This window comes from Kogia breviceps, chromosome 3 (genome assembly GCF_026419965.1).
Source record: "Kogia breviceps isolate mKogBre1 chromosome 3, mKogBre1 haplotype 1, whole genome shotgun sequence".
Classification (NCBI taxonomy): domain Eukaryota; kingdom Metazoa; phylum Chordata; class Mammalia; order Artiodactyla; family Physeteridae; genus Kogia; species Kogia breviceps.
Window position 1 is genome coordinate 74,295,565 of NC_081312.1, and position 23,182 is coordinate 74,318,746.

At 50.4% G+C, this 23,182-nt stretch overlaps 1 protein-coding gene across 1 annotated transcript; it reads left to right on the top strand.

The window, feature by feature from the left end:
• The first annotated feature begins 4 nt into the window (after nt 1-4).
• Nucleotides 5-7,869, top strand: DHRS1 (dehydrogenase/reductase 1). The gene is made up of 9 exons (XM_059058478.2): nt 5-305; nt 669-842; nt 2,226-2,369; nt 2,514-2,593; nt 5,682-5,814; nt 6,128-6,274; nt 6,813-6,882; nt 7,217-7,297; nt 7,481-7,869. Exons 2-9 carry the CDS (start codon nt 693-695, stop codon nt 7,615-7,617), a joined length of 942 nt encoding a protein of 313 aa, XP_058914461.1. The 5' UTR covers nt 5-305; nt 669-692; the 3' UTR covers nt 7,618-7,869.
• Nucleotides 7,870-23,182: the final 15,313 nt, after the last annotated feature.

Below are 23,182 nucleotides of genomic sequence, written 5' to 3' on the forward strand. Positions count from 1 at the left end.
ATACGTCATAGCCCCGCGACTGCCGCTCCGGGGTGGGCGTGGCTGAGTCTCAGGATCGCCCATCTCTCTCTTGCCAGTCCTGTCCCCCACCGGTAATTGCCCCGGACCTGCGGGTGCTCTTTGATTCTCCCCCCCCCGCGTCGCCAGCGGAAACTGGGTCAGAACGTGGACTTCCACCCCAGCCTCGTACTCTGACCCCGTCGTTGTCACCTCGTCCCGCTCCCACGGCCAGAATTAAAGTCCTCGACTTCGAGAACTTTGCGAGCGAGGCGGCGCGAGAACTCCAGCAGCAGCACAGGTGGCAGGTAAGGGGCACGAGCTCCGTCCACTTCGGGCTCGGGGTCCCTTGGCCTCGCGCCCACCCCCGACCCGGAAGTCTCGCCTCCGGACCAGCGGCCAGAGCTCCAGAGAGCTCAGGACTCCGCGTGGACGCGCTGGGAGGGACCGCCCCGCTACTGTCCCCCACCCAGTCCGCCCCACTCAGAAAGTCTCAGTAGGTGTCCCTCCCAAAAGGGACAACCAGCCTTGTCCTGGGCTGGTTATCCTCCTCTGAAACTTCTCTCCCATCAAAGATCTCAACCTTGGCTCCCCTTCCTATCACTGTCAAGGTCCCCTCTCTGCATATACAGTCTGCAGGCTTCCCTCAGAGCAAGTCCTTGCTTCCACAGATTGAACCCCTTAGCTTGTGAGTCATGCCAGCTCCCATGAAAGGCCAAGTGTGCGTGGTTACTGGTGCTTCCAGGGGTATTGGCCGGGGCATCGCTTTGCAGCTCTGCCAAGCAGGTGCCACAGTTTACATCACTGGCCGCAATCTGGACACGCTGCAGGCCACTGCTCAGGAGGTGAGTGCTTCTTCTGGGATCCCAGGGGCAGAAACCACCTCAGGGAGCCCTTCCCATTAACCACTCCTCTTAATCCCTTACCTGAAAACAAAATATTCCTCAGTAAACATGAACATTTTTACTCAAAGTGGGATAAGTAAACCCCATAAGTAACTTCAGATTAGGTCATATTTTGCCACCAAGTGAATTTTATGAAAAAACTTTGTTTGAGAGCTTCAGAGATTTTGGAGTTGCATCTTAAGAGTTGTGGACCAGTGCTTTTTCTCTGTTTTTGTTAAGACTTTATTGACTTGTTCATTTACCCTTGATTTTTCTACTGAATTTCAGTTAAATAAATACTGGGGTGTGTTTGATATGCTAGGCACTGGGTGAAGCACTGGGGTTACCAAGATTAGTAAGACATAACTTCTGCTTTTAAAAGAGAGTCCAGGGCTTCCCTGGTGGTGCAGTGGTTGAGAGTCCGCCTGCTGATGCAGGGGACACGGGTTCGTGCCCCGGTCCGGGAAGATCCCACATGCTGCGGAGCGGCTGGGCCTGTGAGCCATGGCCGCTGAACCTGCGCGTCTGGAGCCTGTGCTCTGCAACGGGAGAAAAAAAAAAAAAAAAAAAAAGAGTCCAGCAGGAAGTCTAAGGCAGAAACGGATCTTTTCAATGTAATGTGAATACAGTAAGTGATAAAAGTAATTAATATGAATATGGTAAGTGACAAGTATGCCCAGAATGCACTGGGAATATGGGTGAACAGTTAGGCAGGGAGGTCAGAGGGTGGAACCTAGAGCATGGATCTGGAGAATATGATGATTGTTCTTGAATAAGGTATTCTTTCTCTGAAGTTAGAGGATGGGGGCACATTTGTAGAGGGTGAGGCAGAACAGGAAGTAGATATAGTTCATGTCTGAGAGCTTTGATTTCTCATTTACCAGGCAGAAGTGTTGGTGGAGTGAGGGTAAGAGGGCTGTGATTTTAAGTTGGGATTCCACATGAGTGGTGAAGAGTGGGAGCTAAGGGCACGTGAAATGGAAATGACCAAGAATGAGGAAAAAGATAGATACTCATTTCTCAAGAGCAGCCTCCAAGCCTTATGTGTCCCTCACCCTCCACATGCAGAGTACAATGCCTTGCACATGGTAGGCCTCAGTAAATGTCTATATAGGTTTTAAACCTGGGATCCCCATCCACCTTACGCTACAATGACAGGAACTAGCATTCTTGAAACTCCTCAAACAGGCACCAGAGGGCAATATTGCCCACCATGTTCCCTCAGCTGCTGGCTGTGAGTCCTATGATTGCCTTCTCAGCTCCCACGCTGGGAGTTGAGGGGAGCTGTGTTATGTCTCATACTGTGTTCGACGGGAAGCTCATATCCTCTCTAACCCTGTCCAGGCACAATCCCGAGGGGGCCAGTGTGTGCCCGTGGTGTGTGATTCAAGCCGGGAGAGTGAAGTGCGAAGCCTGTTTGAGCAGGTGGATCGAGAACAGCATGGGCGTCTGGATGTGCTGGTCAACAACGCCTATGCTGGGGTCCAGGTACTCTTTGAACTTTGACCCCAGCTCCACACTCCTGACCTTTCCCTCTGACCTGAGTCCTCATCCCCACTCATTATCCCTTCCATTATCCAGCCCCTTCCTGCCTTCAAAGCATCCTATTCACCACTCTCCCTTGTCTTCCAGGCGATCCTGAACAACACTGAAAAGGCATTCTGGGAAAGCCCCGCCTCCATCTGGGATGATATCAACAACGTTGGACTCAGGTAGGTGCCTCCCCAGCCACCCCACTAAGGGCCTGGGCTCCCCTCACTCACTCAACCAAGCTGAGGGCCCAGACGTTTTCCCATGTGCCCTCTCCTTTTCCCTCTGATCTTGTCTCTTTCTTCTCCCTTCTGTCCCATTTGTCCACTAACCTCTAAAGAAGTTTAATCCAGGTGAATCTGTATCTAAGAATGTCAACTTTTTCCTTGTTTCTGTCAGTAATTTTCATCTAAATTTGCCCTTGCCCTCCCTCCTGCCTCTTTTCTGCCCATCCCAATGCATGACCCAGAAGGGATCCTCTTTCCCTCAGTAAAGCATGCCACCTGTAGTCAGTATTTCCGAAGATGGCTAGAGGAAGAAATTGTTTTGTTTTAGATCAGAAGAAGGTCAATAAGGAAGAGTGAGTGCCAGCTATCTTAGCCTTTCCCTCCTCACTCCAGACCCACAGGCAAGGGTACTCCCAAGTCCAAGTTGGGAGGGCAGGGGTGTCATGGGGTTACACATACATCTGGCAAAGGAGTGAGATGAAACACCGCATTTAGAGTTCACCCAGCATGACGTACATCAGTTAGGTCTGTGTTTATTGTTGGAAAGAAGGTACCCTCTCAGAAACTACACTACATGGATGTGATCAGCCACCTGTGGAGTCACCAAGAGATTATATGCAAATCTACTTCTAAAGCGTCTAAGGACACTCACGGCTCATAGTGGCAACCCCAGGGAAGCAGGATTAGAATCCACTTGTCATTTCCCAAGTGGAATAAAGGTTGTGAGGACAGAGGAGAATGGTCAGCCAACAGTCGAGAAAAGAAAACCTGGACTTCCCTGGCAGTCCAGTGGTTAAGACTCCACCCTTCCACTGCAGGGGGCGTGGGTTCAATCCCTGGTTGGGGAACTAAGATCCCACATGCACGGCCAAAAAAAAAAAAAAAGAAAAAAGAAAACCCAAAGAGCTAGAAATTGGCAACACCCATATCTTTAGCCCTCCAAAGAGAGGGGCCTTCCACACTCTCATCTCCTGCTGGTCAGGGTTTTGAGCCTGTGAAGCAAAGGCCTGGACCCCAGCCCTGGAGCCCTGATGAATTCTCCAAGGTGAAGGTCACTCTGTGAGCCTCCTGGAAGTGCACCAACACCTCCTTTCACCTCCCACATTCACACTTACTGTACCTTTCCTCTGCATTGCCTAAGGCCAGGCTTCCTTTTGATACCATACTCTACTTGTTTTCATTTGGAGGGTCCTGTTTCCCACGCGAAAGAAATTTCTTTCCGGTTACAAAGTATGTGTGTGTTATTTTTTTTTAAATATACTGTGACGAGCTTCCCTGATGGCGCAGTGGTTGAGAGTCAGCTTGCCGATGCAGGGGACGCAGGTTCATGCCCCGGTCTGGGAAGATCCCACATGCCGTGGAGTGGCTGGGCCCGTGAGCCGTGGCCACTGAGCCTGCGTGTCCAGAGCCTGTGCTCCGCAACGGGAGAGACCACAGCAGTGAGAGGCCCGCATACCACAATTTAAAAAAAAAAAAAATACTGTGAAGACCAGTACAATCTTATTCCCCTAGTCACCACCACTTCCTCGTTTGCCTGAGATATAGCTACTGTTAATAGCCTAGTATACATTCTACTATTCATTTAAATATTCCAGTAGGAAGAGATACCATAACTTATTTATCTAACCCCTTATTTGTTGCAACAGTGGAAAAAAATTAGGTCAAAAAATATGACTTCTTAAAGATTTTAATAAGCATTATCAAACTGTCCTCTAAAAAGACCCCAGCAATTTATAATCGCACAACAGTGAAGGAGGATATCTGTTTCCCTGTGTCCTCAATCATACTAGACAATATCAGGCCACGAGGTCAGGCAAGTTTCGCCATTCTAATAGGCAAGAGATACCTGAAGGTGTTTTTTAATTTACACTTTTCTATTATTTCTGAAGTTGAGCTTTTTTTTTCACTTTTTATTGGTTCTTGATTCTTTTGTGAGTTGTGTTATTAAGTTATTCTTTTCACATCAATTTATAAGAGATCTTTGTACAATAGATTCCTTTGATGTGTGTTTTACAAATATCTCAATTTATTACTCATGGTTTGCATGTATGCTCTCCTCAGCTATGTATACTTAATTGTGTACACATGTATGTATTTGTATGTCTCTCTCTTTCTCTCTCTTTCTCTATTTATATATATATATATATATATATATATATGTCTTACTGATAAGTTACATTTCTGTCTAGGTGTGATACTGAGACAAGTTTTCTCTACCTCAAGTTTATGAACACATTATCATGCTTTCTTTTAGGCTTTTGTGCACTCATTTTTTTAATATTCAAATATTTGGGGAATGCATTTTAAAACAATAAATGGGGTAGAGAACCAGTCCCACCTACTAAATAACTGACCAGTTGTTCCAAATCCATTTATTGTGTGGTCCATCTCGCCCCGTTGGTTTGAAATGTTCCATTTGTAATTCGCTGAATTCTCCTTTACACTTGGATTAATTATGGAGTATTTTGTTTCATTGACTTACTTATGTATATTGTTATGCCAGTCCTGCATTTTTTTAACTATTAGGTTATTGTACATTTTAACACAGGTTGGCTGGGTGAGGGGAGCATATCCCCCTCACCCACACGGTATTACTCGTCCTTTTTCAGAAATTTCTCCAGAATTCTTACTGAGATATAACTCAAATTGACTGAATCTGGATTAGTTTAAGTAGAACTGATGTTTTACATGTTGATTCTTCTAAACAAATTATGTCTGTACTTGTTCTTTTATATTAAGCAGAACTTTATAGTTTTTCCTTGTAGATACTACCCATTTATTATGTTTTATCCACTGAGCTATTTTAGCTTTGTTATTGCTGTCGTGACAGAGTGCTTTTCTTCCGTTACAATCTTCTAAAGATTGCCGTTTCTTAACCTTTGGTGGTTAATATTACCCATGTACCTCTCAGAATGTGGCCTCAAGCCCTTGATTCACCAGGTTTGCGGCCTTCACCTGGATCAGAAGCCATTAGGGGGCAGAAGAAACTTCCCGAGACAGCCCTGAACGTGGTTCATTCCTTCTTCTTTACCCCACCTTCTAGAGGCCACTACTTGTGCTCTGTGTATGGGGCACGGTTGATGGTACCAGCTGGCCGGGGGCTCATCGTGGTCATCTCCTCCGCTGGTGGGCTGCAGTATTTCTTCAACGTCCCCTATGGCGTGGGCAAAGCTGCGGTGAGGACCCACTGGCACAGGGGTTGGGGACAGTCATGGTACCCATAGCTCAGGAGAGACAGTCCCCAGTAGTCAGAGTGGTGAGGCTAACTGACCCTCACCTCTTCCTCTGCCCCTGCATGGATGGTTCCTTTGCCTGGGCTCCTCTCAGCTGGCCAGCGTAGGCAGTGCACTGGGGAAGGTGGATAGCTGAGACAGGGCTCCTGGGAAGGCCAGGGGGTTGGGGCATCCTCGGTGGAAGCAGGGAAGGCAGGGGAGGGAGGTGACGTGACCAGGTGCCCTGGCTCCCACCTGGCCTTCCGTCCCTCTGCAGTGCGACAGGCTGGCTGCTGACTGTGCCCGGGAGCTGCGGCGCCACGGGGTCAGCTACGTGTCGCTTTGGCCAGGGTTGGTGCAGACAGAACTGCTGAAGGAGCACATGATGAAGGAGGAGAACACTGCTGATCCCCTTGTTGAGCAGGTTGGCAAGGGAGGGCGAGGGTGGCAGAAAATGTGGGGATCAGCCACTCCATCCCCAACCGCAAGACAGTAACAACAGAGTAAATACCCAGGTGCTTGTCCCGGCAGGCGCAGGGCTGAGCACTGATGCACGTTATGTCCTTTTCTCCTGTAAGGGAGACGGTATCTCCATTTCACAGACGGGGAAACTGAAACTCAGGGAGGCTAAGAAACTTGCTCAAGGTCACATGTGCCATAAGTGGAAGGATTATCCAGCTCCAAAGCCCATGCCCTTGACCTCTGCTCTGAACTAATCGAGAAGGCCCAGACATAATTGACAACCCCACATCCTTCCACTTAGGAAAGGTAGTGGGTCCTGGTACTGGGGTACAGGGCTCACTGGATGTGGGGAGGAATGATTCCCATACCTTCTGAGATGCTGAGTCCTGCAGGTGCAGTGATCAGGGCCTCTATCTCCTAGACAGAAGCTGAAAGCAGGGAAGGGACTTGGGCAGTGCTCTTGGAAATTAACCCTTCACTTCTCTGCCCCTGTGTTTCAGCTCAAATTTCGTTTCTCATCTGCGGAGACCACAGAAATGAGTGGCAAATGTGTGGTGGCCTTGGCAACAGGTGAAGAGGTTGGGGGCAGCTGGTAACAGGAAAGGGCATGGAGGATCTGCAGGGTGGTGGCAGCCAGTTCAGGGTCCAGAGCCAGGAATACGCCCTTCTTTTCTCTGGCGTCTGGAGCCCCAAAGGGTCCGATGCCCAGTTTGAGGTGTGGGAGCCTCAGGAGCTGGATCCTGGGAGACGTGGCCAAGAGCCAGAGGCCCGGGAACCTTTCTAGAAGCAGAGAGAAACAAGTCTGGGTCCCTAAGCCTGTCTCAGTAGTGCCCTGTGCCATTGGGCGCAAGCCTTGTCACCCTGGGCCCCACCCGGGCTGTCTCAGCTGTCTGTGTGCCCACAGACCCCAATATCCTGAGCCTAAGCGGGAAGGTGCTGCCATCCTGTGACCTGGCGCGGCGCTACAGCCTGCAGGACGTTGATGGTAAGAGCTCTGGCCCAGCAGCCAGCCTGGACCTCTCTTCCTTCTGTTCCCGGCTCACCCCTTCTCCCACTCTCTCTCCCTGTTCCTTCCTCCCTCACCTTCCATTCAGTCTCCTCAGCCGGGGTGGGGGTGTCTGAGGAGTGGGAAGCAAGGGTCTAATCCTTCTTTTCCTGTGGTCCGCAGGCCGCCCCGTCCAGGACTATTTGTCTTTGAGCTCCGCTCTCTCCCATGTCTCCAGCCTGCGCTGGCTGGCCTCCTACTTGCCTGGCTTCCTCCGAGTGCCCAAGTGGGTTATGACCCTCTATGCTAGCAAGTTCTAACCCTCCTGGCCTGACACAGTTCTGCTTCCCTTTGGGCTGAGTGGTTGGCCTATCTCAGTGGAACAAGGCCGCCTTTCCCGCCCACCTACTGCATACCCTTGATCTGAAGAGAAGGCCTCTGCCGTGTGCCCTGGTTGAGCCCTAGGGGCCTTTATAGGTCCTCCTTCAGGTCTTCCTTGCCTCTGCGTTTTACTTTATGCCTTAATATTGAAAAATGTTCTGGGGGCTAATAAAGGTCTCGTTTCTCCCTCAGCTTATTTTCGAGTGCTGATTCTATGCTCAGGAAGGTATTAAGTACTTGAGAGAAAGACCTAATGGTATGCAAAATGTGTAGGTTCTCAAGGATCTCTATCCCCAGGACAGGCCCCTTTACTCCACATCTGTTCCTACTCTTCCGTGTAGAGCTGCCCATCTCAGGAGCACCTGCCCTTTGGCTCCCATGCCCCAGCTGGGGAGCAGGGTCCCTCCACAGCCAGAAGCAGGCACATCCCAGTCCCTCACTGCTTTCGCCCCCCCTCATTCCGCCATCTCTTCAGGGATGCCTGCTGCCTTCTAGCTGGGCCTGATCCCTGGTTGAGGCCCAATCCAGGAAGGGCAAACTCCTTGGTGTTTACAATTTCCTGGAATTTGGGAGGAAAGTACTATCCAGATCCGAGTGAGAGGCAGAAGAGTAGTTGATGGCACTGACACACTCCCATCCTCCCTCTTGGGATGGCACCACCTGAACTGCTTTCTGAAGAACTGACTGCAAGAACCCTTTAGGGCTGCCTTTCCTGCTTGCGGGGAGTCTGTCCCAGCCCGAGGCAAGGCAACAGGGTGTGAATTCCAAAGAGGAGCTGAGGGCCACTCTGAGGGCACCTTCCCACCAGCAGCCTCGATGGCCATCAAGGTAACTGGATGGCTGCTGTAAATCAGGGTGGCATAGATAATTTCTAATCTTCAAAAAAGGCAGGGTGAGAGCTAAGGCTTCCCAAGGCTCCCCATAGCGTCTGCAGAAGCTGTGATCTTCCTGTGGCTTTTTGGGGGCCGCCCCCAGTTACTATTCCAGTGGGTGCTGGGGTGGCTCACTGGCTGGTGAGAGCTGGTTATGTGCCTCTCTTCCAACCCTGCAGTCAGTGACTTGACAGTGGTTGCTTGAATTCAGCTATGGTGCGTTTATGTATGGCACAGGAGTCCACAGCAGCTGCCAATCAGGGCATTTTTTAAGAGAGCCAGCTTCTCAGCGTGTGACTAGAACTACGTACTTAAGTTCCACCATTTGCCCAGGCACTCCATTCAGATCGCAGTCATCAGATTTCCTCACCACCTACTCGCTGCTTTCCACTCACCACCCTAAATTCCCCTAAGATTGGTGAGGGGCAGCAGCAGTTGCCTATATGCTTGAAGAAGGACAAGCACCTCAGGATCTCCTCCAGCCTTCCACACCCATCTTTAAAAACCATCATTGGAACAGATCCTTTCGTGAGGGCCTTGTTCCCTAAACGCCACAAGGTATCATGGGAAGAACATGGGCCTCAAAGTCATACAAATCTGTGTACAAATCCTAGCTTCACCACTTTGGAAAGTAAGTGAAATAACATATATGCACCAAGCAATACGTAGCCACTGAAGTTGTCAGTTCTTTCTCTTAACAAACATTTAGGCACCATTCTTGGCTTTGGGAGAGCAGAGAACAAGACAGACCAGGCTCCAACCCACAGAGGACTTTCATTCAGCCCTGGAAGACCTTAGAAGTCAGCTAGGCCTTCGACTTACCTTAGGAAGTGAGTGAACTGGATCCCCATGAGTCTACACCAACACAGAGTTCAGCCTCAGCCCTGGTTATCTCAAGAAGCGGGAGGGAGCAGTGTTCTTTAAAAGACACCACACTGCCTCCCTGCAACAAGACTTAATTAATCTTAGAAACATAAACAATGGAGTAGAGCTCTGAGAGAATGAAACATGGGCAGTGAGTGTTGATTGGGAGGTAGAAGAGATTCAAGATCTGAGAAACCCAATAGCAGAGAGTCTTAGGACATTTGGGGGATTAGTAGTCATTCAGAAAACATTTATTTGACACCTCTGCCCAGCACCATACTCGGCACCAGGGAAGACTAGTTCAGTTTGGTGAGATGGGTGCTATAGTAAGTTTACACAGTACCCTGACAGTACAGGAGGGAGCAACTGGCTCCCTTAGGAGAGTGAAGGAAGTGATACTGACCAGAGACCTAAAGAATGGGAGAAGGTGGGAGGGGGCGTCGTTTTTTCTAACTAAAAAAAAAGGCAGGTACTGAGACAAAAAATGGTGCAGGACAGCTAGAAGTTGGTATGATGTAAGTGTAGGTGTGGTATGGGATAAGTTTCCAGGGAGAAAGGAGATGAGTAAAGATCAGTGATTAAGATTTAAATTGTGGGCAGTGGAATCTTAGACGCTGAGTGACTATTAAGGAAGTGCTCCCAGGGGAGCTGGGTGGAGGGGGAGAAGCCAAGCAAGAGCTCCAGCCGTGGAGGATGGCTTCCCTCAGAGCCCAGGGGAGAGCACTGGAGTGTAAGGCCTCAGGGTAGCCCTGCCTGGGACAGGGAGCCAGGCTTTCATTCCCCACCACCACCATTGAGCAGTCTCCAGTCACACTTTGGCCCAGGTGGGGCCAGGCAGGGCAAAGCAGCTCCAGGAGGTCAAGGGCAGCCTTTCAAGAGGAGCCGCAGGTGTCGACCTGGAAAACACATCGAAGGGGGTGTCATGCACAAAAATGGAAAAGGGCATCCGAGGGGATCTGGGCAGAGCACTAACGCTAAGCTACAGGAGGGTTTAAGCAGGAGAGGAGTGTGCACCGATTTGTATTTGAGGAAGCTCACTGGGGCTGAGGTGTGGGGAGGATGGACCAGAGGGAGGACAGGCAGGCATCAGAAGAGCTGCCCAGAGGCTGGCCAATATCCCAGGATGTGATGGCAGTAGAGGTGTGGGCTGAGGAGAGATTGTAGGAGGCAGAGTCAACAGACAGGACCTGTAGGAAGGGAGGTGGGGCTGGTGCAGGGCTGGTGCAGGACTGCCGTGCTGTTACCGCTGGCATGGGGGCCATGAAAGCAGCAGCAGGCACAGAGAAAGAAAGAATGTGCCAGAGTTGTAAAGGAAATCAGCTGTGGTAAGACACAGGGGCTGGCTGAGATGCAGCCCCTACCCCTCCCAGAGCAAATCTAGGGACTTGGCCAGTCCCCAGAAGATGCTTAATCCCCTAAGGGAGCCCAGGGAAGGATAGAGAAGAGATTTTTGATTAGCATTTTAAAATTTACATTTCTAAAAGGTGACATTCACATTGGTCAGAATCCAAAAGGTATGTAAAGCTGTACAGTGAGAAGTCCCCCCTCCTGTGCCTGCTCACTAGTGCCCAGTCCCAACCCAGAGGCAGCCAGCACTACCATATTCTTGGGTAGCCATAGAGAGAGCCCACGCCTGTACAAGCAAAGAGCTAAGCATATTTCAGAGAAGAGATTTGACTGTGTGCAAATCTGGGCCTCTCTTTCTCCAGCTAAGGGGTTGTATTTTCCAGTCTCTGAGGCCTATTCTGGCCCTTGTGTTCTACACTTCTAAGCAAGGAGCAGCCCTGGCCCAGAGGCCCCACCCCTTCTCACGTTGTTATGCAGGTGCTCCCATTACCCAAAACTTCCCTACCCTGCTAGCAGGGAGGGTAAGAGAAAGAGCAAGTGAGGGCCTAAAGAATGGAGAAAAATGGCTGCAGAGAAGCAGTGGCGGTGCCAAGGAGCCCAGCCTCATCAGCCTGACCAGCCCTGGCCTCCTCAGAAGCGGACCCACACTGCAGCTGTGAGATGCATGTCACACCTGAAGTGGATTCCTCTCTCTAGGGCAACTGCCCAAGAGTTAGGCGTGCCAAAGTGAGGCCAACCATGGAGCTTCTGTTCCCAAGGAGTCCCCAGGGATGTAGCTCTGACCAGTTGGCTGACGCAAAACAAGGTGATGGAAGCAGACCTGAACCATGGCATCTCAGATGCCAGCTTCCGGGACGAGTCACGGAGGAGGGCTTCCCCTGGCTCCTGAAGGTTCCTTTGGATGATGTGAGTGACAATGACGTGAGGATTCAGGCATGGGGAATGAAGAGCACACACAAGTCCCCAGAGGAGCCCAGCCCAATAGACAAATCAAGGTGAGATGGTCAGGCCCAGGCCCACCCTTTTTCCCTCCTCATCCCTGGCTCCTACCCACCCATGGCCCCCACTGTCTTGCATGTTGCATGAGGTCGCTTCAGCTCCTGGTCTCCCTGTCACTGGGGAGGGCCCCCGCCATGACCTCAGAAGTTGCTTCGCCGCAGCCTGTCCCCCATCCCATCTGGTCCCTGGTCCTCACCCCCTAGGTTGGTCTACACCTCCTCCACAAAACCCCTCCTCCCCGGACCTTCAGCCTGTGTCCTCTCCAGCCTCCCATCCTTCCGCTGTTCCTCCTAGCCCCTCGGGGCCCCCTCACCTGCCCTTCCCCCCGGGCCCCCCTGCACAATCTTCTCCCTTCCCTTCCATCTCCCAGTCAGCTGGCTTTTGTTGCAGCCTCCTCCTTGCCCAGCCCTGGGCAGGGAGAGGCAGATGAGCACAGGCAAGCTTTATAAGACAAAGGTCTGGCTCTCAAAGTGCTTTCAGTTATCACAGTGAAACAATTAGACAGCCATGATGAGACCCAGGGTGGGGACTCAAAGGACCAGGAGGGGTGGGCAGCCAGGCTGCTCCCTGGGCCACAGACAACTCTTGTTCCTTTCAGGTTTCACCTTCCCGGGGGTATTAGAACATCCTTACCCCCGCCTTTCTCTGCAAAACCTCACCTCTGCCTCAGTTCCTGCCTCCAGCAGCCAAAGGCATCCTTGCCCATCTCGATCTGTCCTGATTCCCTCTGGGACAGTCACCTTGGCCAGCTCCCCTACACACACACCTTTCTTGGGTGCCCCCGCCCAGCAATCATCCACAGAGCTTTATTACCTCCTGTTTAACCAGACTGGCCTGGCTCATGTTGAGCTGCAGAGGCAGGTCTGAGCAGGGGATAAGGATGGGCACAGGCAGGACCTTCTCTGGATGGATGGATGCCACTGCCCTCTGCACAGAGGCACCTGCAGAGTTCAGAAGTGGGCCAGCTCCCGCCAGGGCCCAGTGCAGGCTCGCTGGGAACAAGGTCAAGGGGTCACAGGGCCTGCCTGGCAACTTGTGTGCCAGAAGAGGAGAGGACCTGGAATCCGGCTGTGCTTAACTTGATAATGTGGGAATCTGGGAAAGAAAAGGAGCCTTCCTTAAGCCCTTGAAATGGAGGAGCCTGCGAGGAATGCTGGGAAAGAGGCAGAGGGGTGAAGTGAGGTCAGCTTTGTGCCATTTCTGTTACAAGTATGAACATATATGCTCCCATCCTCGACAGGCAGGTCTTGGCTCCCTTTTCCTTGGAGAGGTGGTTCAAGAAGAAACAGGCAAAGCTGGAACTCCACGAGCAGATACTGCTCCAGCAGTCCTGGAGGGGCTGGTGCAAGAGAAGGAAAGGCAACTGGTCTCCAGGCTTTCGCTGTCACTCTAACACAGCTGAGCCAGCCAGAGCCTCGAGGCGCTGTAGGGGCCGGGCCAAGAGAATTCGTGTTTAATGAGTGCAGCAATGACCTAAACACTCTGCCTGGGTCAGACATCATCTTTTTCATCTGCCATATGAGGTACATATTCTCTTACAGCTGAGGAGACTGAGGCTTAGCAAAGTTGGGGTACTTGCCCAGAGTTGCAGGTCTTTACTGTGAAAGAGTCTGGATTCAACCAAATACGTGACTCCAGAGTGTGAGCTCTTTCCCCTGCACCATGCTGCCTCTGCTGCTTGTTTTTTTTTTTGGTTTATTTTGTTGTTGTTATTGTTATTTGGTTTTGGAGGAGCTTTTCTTTCTTGCGCAGAGGGTTGGGGATTGGGCAGAATGGTGAAAGCATTCCCAAGTTCACTCAGCCCAAGGACCCCTCTGGCCAAATACAGAGTTGCCCTTCTCTCAGTGTGACATTTCCTTTCCTCTGCACGTTTGCTTGAGTTGTTCTGGTCCCTGGCTTGCCACCCACTCCCCTCAACAGCCCCAGCCCCATTTCCACCTGCCAAAATTCTTCCCACAAGACTCATCTCAGGCTTCCCTGGTGGCGCAGCGGTTAAGAATCCGCCTGCCAATGCAGGGGACACAGGTTCGAGCCCCGGTCCGGGAAGATCCCACATGCCGCGGAGCGGCTGGGCCCGTGAGCCACAACTACCGAGCCTGCGCTCTAGAGCCCGCGAGCCACAACTACTGAAGCCTTCGCACCCTAGACCCCTGCTCTGCAACAAGAGAAGCCACCACAATGAGAAGCCCACACACAGTAACGAAGACCCAATGCAGCCAAAAATAAATTAATTAATTAAAAAAAAAAAAAACTCATTTCAACCTCCTAGAAACTTCTGGTTTCTTCTGCAATTTCTCTTGCTCCTTTTCGGGAACCTATGACATTCACTTGGCTCTTGACTGCTATTAGAGCTGTGGATGTCTTCATCGGGTCACCCAGACAAGGTTGAAAACCCCCTACCCCATCACAACCCCAGGACAGGTGCTGGGTTTTGTCTCCTTCTCCTCCTTCCCCGACACAGATTCACAGAATCTTTGAACCCTGCATTCAGAACAGAATAGTGCTTAGAGTGTCCAAGTCACCCAGGGTGCAGCTGAGTTCACAGGCCCAGTGGGACCCACTGGTGAGGGGTCCACGCTCCCTCCCTGAGGCGGGTGGTCTGAGCCAGCTAATGGCAGTGGCTGTGCCCCAGGTCTCACACTTCCAGAACTGCAGGCCCACATATTCCTCAGTCCTTGGTCAAGGTGTAGCCCCACGGGCTACACCTTGATCTCGGTGGCCTCGGCCTGCAGCAGCTTGAAGCAGGATTTTGGATCCCCAGCCAGAGACTAGAATCAGGCTGCGGCAGTGAGAACACTGAATCCTAGCCACTAGACCACCAGGGACGGTGGCCAGTGACAAGGCCCCTGGCCTGCTGGCTTTGTAGAAATGAATTCCCACAAAGATATGGAAAGTAGTGAAACAAGTAAAGTGTTTATTAGGAGGAAAAAGGGGTACGTGTGAATAAGACTCAAAAGGGTGGACTCAGAGAGTCGCACCCTCGTGGTAGTTTGAATCACTTATATGGGGCATTTCTTCCAGGTTTCCTTTGGCCAATCATCTTGCTTTGTCTGGCTCTGAGTCCATATTTGGTTTATCTCAGGGTCCTCCCATGTGTGCATGCGCATCTCAGCCAAGATGGATTCTAGTGAAGAGGCCTATGGGTAGACTGACATCACCTACTGTGGGGCGATGCTCCCTCTTTGGCGCCCGAGGAGCCTTTCTGAACATGTGTAGTTGGAAAGGTCTCCTTGACCTTGAGAATGAGAAATATGTGGTCTCTTCATATCCCATCTGGGCAAGGCTCAGTTCTTCTCTACCCCTGCCATTACTGTTAAAGTGTCTGCCAGAGGCAAACAGCTGTTTACCCCATTCCTGTTGTTGTTTTTATCTGGAAATGAAACAGGAGAGAAAGGGGCAGGGCACAACCTTTGAAAGAATGACATAGCCATAGGACATGACAAAAACTGGTTAGAACCAACTAGGTCCAAGATGGCAGAAGATTTGACTTCCAGTAGACCTTGAGCCTCATTATATGCTCATTGTAATACATTAGCATATGCTAAATGACACACCCACCAGCGCTGTGACAGTTCCAAGGCTGACTATCAAAGATCAAAAAGTGGGGCTTCCCTGGTGGCACAGTGGTTGAGAGTCCGCCTGTCGATGCAGAGGACGCGGGTTCGTGCCCCGGTCCGGGAAGATCCCACATGTCGCGGAGCGGCTGGGCCGGTGAGCCATGGCCGCTGAGCCTGCGCGTCCCTGGAGCCTGTGCTCCGCAACGGAAGAGGCCACAACAGTGAGAGGCCCGCGTACAGCAAAAAAAAAAAAGATCAAAAAGTGGGCAGTGGCTCAATTCCTGGGAATCTCTGTCCCTTCCCCAAAATAGTTGGAATAATCCTCCCACTCATTAGCCTATGAAACTACCCAGCCCATAAAAAACTAACCACGCCATATTTCGGGACCTCTCGCCTTCTGAGATGGATGGCCCACACTCTGTCTGTGGAGGAGTGTGTTTTTTCTCTCTAAATAAATCCACTTCTTACCTATCACTTTGTCTCTCACTGACTTCTTTCTGCAAGGAGACATCAAGAACCTGAGCTGCATTAAGCCTGAAACCAGGCGTGTGATCTCAGTTAAAAGACTGTGGGTTCAGGGGCTTCCCTGGTGGTGCAGTAGTTAAGAATCTGCCCTGCCAGTGCAGGGGACACGGGTTCATGCCCTGGTCCAGGAAGATCCAACATGCCGTGGAGAACCTAAGCGCGTGTGCCACAACTACTGAGCCTGAGCTCTAGAGCCCGTGAGCCACAACTACTGAAGCCCATGAGCCTAGAGCCTGTGCTCTGCAACAAGAGAAGCTGCCGCTATGAGAAGCCCGCGCACCACAGCTAGAGAAGGCCCATGTGCAGCAACAGACCCAGCGCAGCCAAAAATAAAATAAATTAATTAAAAAAGAAAAAAAAAAAGACTGTGGGTTCAAGTCCCAATCTGGGTTTGAGTCCTGGCACATGCGTTCAAGTCCCAATCAGAGTTACACGGTTTCAGCAGTGTAAATAGGAGGCTGGTTGTAAATGTCTCACTTGGAGCCCATCTATCTCGTGCCTCAACCTTAGCTCCCTGCCCACTGCTCAGGGGTCTGGGTTCAGGAAGAGGACTGCGTAGCATGGCTGCCAGCTGTGGGAGTACTAGGGACCTCTGTGGGAGCAGGCCTGGGGAAGCTGGCCAACCCTGAAAGCTCCCTGAGTCTCAACTCCAGGTCCTCCCTGCCCCTACCCTTCAAACTCAAGCCTGAGTCATGCTGGGTGCAAAGGGGACACGGAGACATAGTGTTGCTTCTGTCATCAGTTCCAGGTGTTCTTCTTTACACTGAGTTCTGAGGCTCCACACCACTCCCAGTCCACCTCCTCCCCACCGCGCCCCAAGCTCCCTGCTCTGGGATCTAAGAGTCCCAGCTCGCCCTCCTAAGCCCCATCCAGTGGGGTGCAGCATGTCTTGCTCTGACCACCATGGCTTACCATTCATTCATTCACTCACTCATTCACTCTTTCCCAGGACCCCTACGAACACCACCAGCTCTATCTCAATACCCTATTTAATTTTCCTCAGCGTACTTACGACTTGATGAAATCATCTTTTGTGTGTATTTGCTTCTACAGGGTCAGTCTCCCCAGTCTGAGCTCCTCCCTGATACCTGCAGCCCCAGCTCCAAGCTCACTTCCCTGGGAAGCCTCACCCACCCCCATAGGAGCTCACCCAGCACCACACACATCTCCCTAAGGGCAGAGCTGTAATTTTACATTTGCTTATAGGATTACTTGACTGCCTCTCTACACTGTCCCCAACACTCAGAGGGTTCTGTGCAACAGCCCCTCTCAGGACCATAAGCTCCATGTGTCCGTGTTTGGCCTCCGTGCCTAGCATGGTGTCCAGCACAGGGGCACTCAGTCACTGTTGAATGAATGAATGGAACAGGGAAGAGGTAAGGGCAGGGTCCTCCCCAAAGCAAGTAGCTCCTCCTTCCTAGGACTGTCCTCTGTCCCCTGCTCTCATCTCCCAGCCAGAGCATCCCTTCCTTCCCTAGGCCCCCACAGTCTCACTTTGTTCCAAGGCTTCTGTTTCTCATGCAGGCCTAGAACCTCAGGACTGCCTACCTCCTGGCACCACTCACAGTGTATACACCCCAAACCCAAGGCATACCATGGAGTTGTGCAGCGGAGGCTGCCACCCAGGCCCTGCCAGACAGGGAGCTTCTCGGCCACGTTCCCAGTCCCACCAGTGCTCTGGGCAATGTTGTCAACTTCACCAACCACCGTGCAGTGCAGACTCTAGTTCTGGCTCAAGAAGTTTTTCCAGATTTTCAGTCCCGTTTCCTGGTTGCTCTCCCTACATCTCTTCCCCTAGAGATGCCAACCTGAGTCAGCACCTGCCACACCTTGGGAGAGACAGGATCTCTAGCATGGGGACTTTCCTTCTGGGGCCCTTCTGTCTTTTGGGCCCAGACTTGGGGCCCTGCCCTTCCCTCTGACTGGCCAGTCTGTTCCTTCCTCTTCTCCAGTTGTGGGTACCTGGTGGCACTGTTAGCTATTGTGGAATCTCCCCAACCCAGCAGAAGGCACTGGGGAACAGGAAGGAGAGAAAAAAAATCCAAGCACGAGGACCAAGTACGAAAGACACCAGGACCCTGGGGAGGTGGTGAATATAGAGGATCTTCCTGGGCTTTGAGTCATTCTGATTCCCTGGGCCATCCCAGGTGTCAGATTCCTCCATAACTTTGGGGAACATTCTAGTCCTTGAATGTTCTCTACCCCATTCTCACAAGGTTGTTGACCAACACGTGCTTGATTACCTCCCATGGTGGTGAGCTCACCACTACTCATTTAGGCCCATTCCACCTTTGGACAGCTTTAATTATAAGACAGTCTTCCCCCATAACAAGGCTATACACATTCACTGGTCTTTGTTCTTTGTGCTCAAGATTAACAGAATCAATGTGGCTTCTGTTGCAACTAGCAGCCCTTCAACAGTCCGAAGACCACTATCATCTGCCCCTTGAGTCCTCTCCCCCAGTTAGACATTCCTATGTCCTCTCTCTGGTCATGGACTCTCCTCACCATCTTGATTGCTCCCTCTGGACCTTGCTATTTGTCCCTGTCCCTCTTAAAATGGACCAGACACTCCCAACAGGGTCTGACCATCACAGATTTGGGGCCTCTGCACCCCATCATTCTGGGTCCTAAAGCTCTCTTCGTGCAGCTCAAAGTCGGGTCAGTGCTTCTGGCAAGGAGTCGACTCTTACCAGCCCTATGACAACCAGAACCTCCCTTCTGCACACACTGGTGTTATCCCATCGCCCACACATCATGCTCTTGTGCAGAGGATGATTCGAGGACCAAAGAACCAGATTGTACCTCTGTCACTATTCAGTGCCATCTGGTTAAATATGGGCCCTCAAATTATGTTTAGATCCAGATTCCATCATCCAGCATTCCTCCCAACTACATGTTAGCTACCTTCAATTATGAGAATGGCACTGTGTGCTCATCGAACATATCACTGAAGAGTGCCACCACTAGGGACTTCTCTCCAAGTTGACAAACACACATTAACCACTATTATTTGGAGATGAATATCTTACCAGTTATATCTACTATCCTATCAGCCCACCCACAGTTAAACATTTCGTCCCTCAACATATCCTGACATGGAGCTGATGGGTGCAAAAGCTCTATGATAATCATTGAGAAACCTGGTTTCCAGCACTGTCTCTGCCGCCAACGTGTATGTGGTTTCATGTCACCAAGTATCGCTGGGCCACTGGGAAGTGAACGGGAGCCAGATGATCTGTCGAGCCCTCTCCAGCTCTGATGTCCTGTTCTGTGGTGGTCAAGGTTAGAGAGAAGGTTAGGAAGCTGGGGGAGAGGAGGGTCCATGTTGCAAGAGGTAAGAAATGGGCACTTCAGCTCATGCATGGGGAAACTTCAACCCCGCCCTTCCTGCTGCGCGGCAGGTGCCAGGCTCTGCTCTTGCCCTTGCAACTCCTTTACTGCAACTTGAGCTGACCCTCAGCCTTCCCAGCATTTGACTTCCTCTCAAGTGCCCGGGGTGCCCCCATCCAAACATCTAACCACCGCTCACTTGATACCCTGCGGAACTATGGCCCCAGGAAGATCCAGACCATCAGGTCTGAGTTCCTCTGAGTGGAACTCCCTCCCCACCTGGTCCTCCAGCACACCCACCCCAGCTTTCCAGAAGTCTTGTGACACTTCCTCACCCCCTCACTCTCCTACACACTCTGGGCCTTTGCTGGTTGCAGCAGAGCACGGTGGGCAAGCCAGGCGGAGGGAAAGTGAGTAAGAGTGTCTTCTGGAATCAGACAGCCAGGGTCAGTTGGTTGGTTTGTTCAATTTAGAGAAGTAGAAAACTTTATTGTGTATGTATAAAGGGTGACTTAGTTGTCCTCTGAAGGGCACCCTGCCTCCCAGCGTGAGACCAGGCTCTTATCACTTACGAGCTGTGTGACCTTGGGCAAAATTTCAATTTCTTCTTATAACGGCTGTAAAGAATTTAGTCATTATTAATATTGGCTTCAAGGTCACAGAACCTCTCTTCATAGTCTATTTTTTCCTCACTCCCCCATTGAGGATTCTTTGCCCCACATCCCTAGTCCTGCCCTCACCATGCCTCTACCAGAGCTTGTTAGTGGCTCCCTCATCTCTGCCTCCTGGGGTCCCCATCTTCTGCTGGGTAGAATTACTACCCATGCCCACGCTGACATCTTCTGTTATCGACGACAGCAACTTTAGTCATCTGACTCTGGTTGATTCATGTCAATTAGCACAGGATCGAGGTCAGAGGGGACCAAAAAGGGAATAAAATTTTTGATAGATTACTCATAAACTTGGTAAGGGAATTTGGTTTTAGGGGGACTTGGTTTCCTCCCAGCTGAGTGACCTTGGGCAAGAAATTTAACCTCTGTGAACCCACTGTATACATTGGTCCTCCCTGTAAAATCATAATACCTACTTCACATAGGTAGTGAGAACATCAAATAGGATGTCTGAGGCTCAGTCGGTACTCGGTTATTACTTGTTCTTTTCTCTACATAGAAGGCAGTAAAATCCCTTCCTCAAATGTCATTCAGATTGTGGCCCTCAGACACCAGCATGGTTCCCACTTATCCCACACAGGAGGCCAAATATAACTCCTGACACCTCCTTTTGCCTTAAAGCAAGAGGCTTGTCTTGTTTCCATTGCTCTTATCTCCAAAGGCACCTGGTTCAGCTTCTGCCTGCCTGCTTGCCAGCTAAGTCTGCACAACACATGCCTGAAATGCCCTTCCTGTCCTCTTTCCAAAACCAGGCCCCACCTTCTTGGAGGCAGATTTTGAGACTCGCTTCATTCCTTAAGCCTGCTTGACTCAGACTTCCCAGTTTCAGGATTACTAATCACTAAAAAATATTTCATGCCTACTTCAGCCTTCCTCCACCCCCTTTCCTCTGCCCTTAGTGACTATGATGTAAGACTGTATCTGGCAGATCTGCATCTGTGGGCACCTGTGTTTCCAAGTATCTGGTTGCATATGTGAGCGGTTATAGAGCAGGAAGCAAGAACAGGCAGTGACCAAAAACACCCAACTAAACAAACAAAAAAAGCAGTTGGTGAGGTAGAGAGGGAGCTGGGCTAGATCAGACCCATGTCCACTTGACTACTTACTACATGGGTAGCACTTAGCAAGTTACTCAGCCTTTCTTTCTGAGCCTCTATTTCCTGGCATATTTGTCATGAAAATTAGAAAATTACTACTATAACTATTTACTGAGCCCTTACTCAGGGCAGGCACTGTCCTAAGCACTTTACATAGACTTTTACATTTAATCTTTACTTCAACCCTAGCAGGTAGGTAACATTATTTTTCCTATGCTACCGTTGAAGGAGTTGAGACACAGAAGAAAGTCAACACAGAGGTTAAGTGCCTTGCCCAGGTCACATATCTAATAAGTGGCAAAGCCAGGATTTGCACCCAGGCAGTCAGACCCCAGAGTCCACGGTTTTTTTTTTAATTTATTTATTTAATTTGTTTATTTTTGGACCTGTTGGGTCTTCGTTGCTGCACGTGGGCTTTCTCTAGTTGCAGCGAGTGGGGGCTACTCTTAGTTGCGGTGCACGGGCTTCTTATTGTGGTGGTTTCTCTTGTCGTGGGGCACAGGCTCTAGGCACATGGGCTTCAGTAGTTGCAGCATGCAGACTCAGTAGTTGTGGCGCACGGGCTTAGTTGCTCCACGACATGTGGGATCTTCCCGGACCAGGGCTCGAACCCGTGTCCCCTGCATTGGCAGGCAGATTCTTAACCACTGCACCACCAGGGAAGTCCCAGAGTCCACGTTCTTAACCACTCTGCACACTGCTTCCCACGTGTGATCCTGTGTGTGTGCAAAGCTCTTGACACAGTGACTGGAACAAAGACAGCCGTCAAATGGTGTAACTCTTTCCTCACTGGAACAGTGAGGAAGTACAGGAGGCCAGGACAAGTGTCTCTTTTCCCCTGTAACTTGTTACTTGGCCTCAGAAAGGACAGAATATAGAGTGGGCACTTTACACACGTTTCCAGGGCCTGAAAAAGGTGTGGAAGAAATGTAAAAAAATTAAAGCCATATTTTCTTACCCAGATGTGTGTTATAAACATACACATGCCACATGGACACACACTTCTCACAAATACATCACACTCACACATAGACACTCAGTGACCACTTTGAACCCATGAAGTCTCCATCAGGAAACCTTCCTAGGCTGGTCCAGGCCTCACAATCTCTCCCATCCCTGAATGTCAACAGCCCGCACCATTAGGCCCAGACAAGCCAGCCCTCACTATGCAGTGTTGTATTCATTCAAATAACTACCCAATAACTACTGAGAACCAGGGCCAAGTATTGGAGAAGCAAGACCAAAAAAAATATTGTTCCTGTCCTCCAGGAACTCTGAATCTCCTAGGCGATGTTAGCATACAAACGAGTTAAATTTTAAAGATAAACAGGAGTTATTCTGGCAAAGGAAGAGGTGTGGAGGAAGGAGGGTAAGGAAACGGAAACAGGTTAATGTGCTTGGGAAACTGTAAGTCATCCTATCAGCTGTAATGAAGAGTTTTTAACAAGGACAGGCAGGACATGAGGCCATAGGGGTAAGCAGGGTCCAAATGCCAAAAGGCCTGATGTGCTGACCTGAGAGATTCAAAGTCTTTCCTGAAAAGATGTCAGGGCCGTGGAAGGGTTTTGGGCAGAGAAACAACATGATCAAATCTGCATTTCAGAAAGACTGATTCAGCAGCACAGAGGTGAACTGATAAAAGAGGGGACAGGGTGGAGATGAGGGAACATTGAAAAGACTTCCAACAATCCAGGAATAAATGAACTTAAATTCTTAGTGCGGTGGGAATGGAGAGGGTATTTAAGAGATATCAAGGAAAAGTGGGGTGGCCATCCACTAAAATAGGAAACATAAAGGCCAAAGTTTACGCTGGAAGGAGGGGAGACAATGATACATTTTGACTTTTGGAGTTCTAGGTGTCTCTGGGACACCCAGGTGATACCTAATAGGCTTATGAATATGTGTGTGTCTGTGACTTCCCTGGTGGTCCACAGGGTAAGACTCTGTGCCCCCAATGCAGGGGGCCAGGGGTTCAGTCCCTGGTGGGGGAGCTAGATCCCACATGCCACAACTAACAGCCCTCATGCCCCACCAAAAAATCCTGCATGCCACAACAAAGATCCAGCGTGCCACAACTAAGACCCTCTGCAGCCTAACTAAATAAGTATTTTTTAAAAAAATGTTTGTGTCTCTGTGTGCATGTACATTTTTTTCCATTATAAAAGCTTGCAAGACATCTGGCCTGGAGATATAAATTTAAGTGTCATCAACTTACAGATAGCAATTAAAACCATGAGTG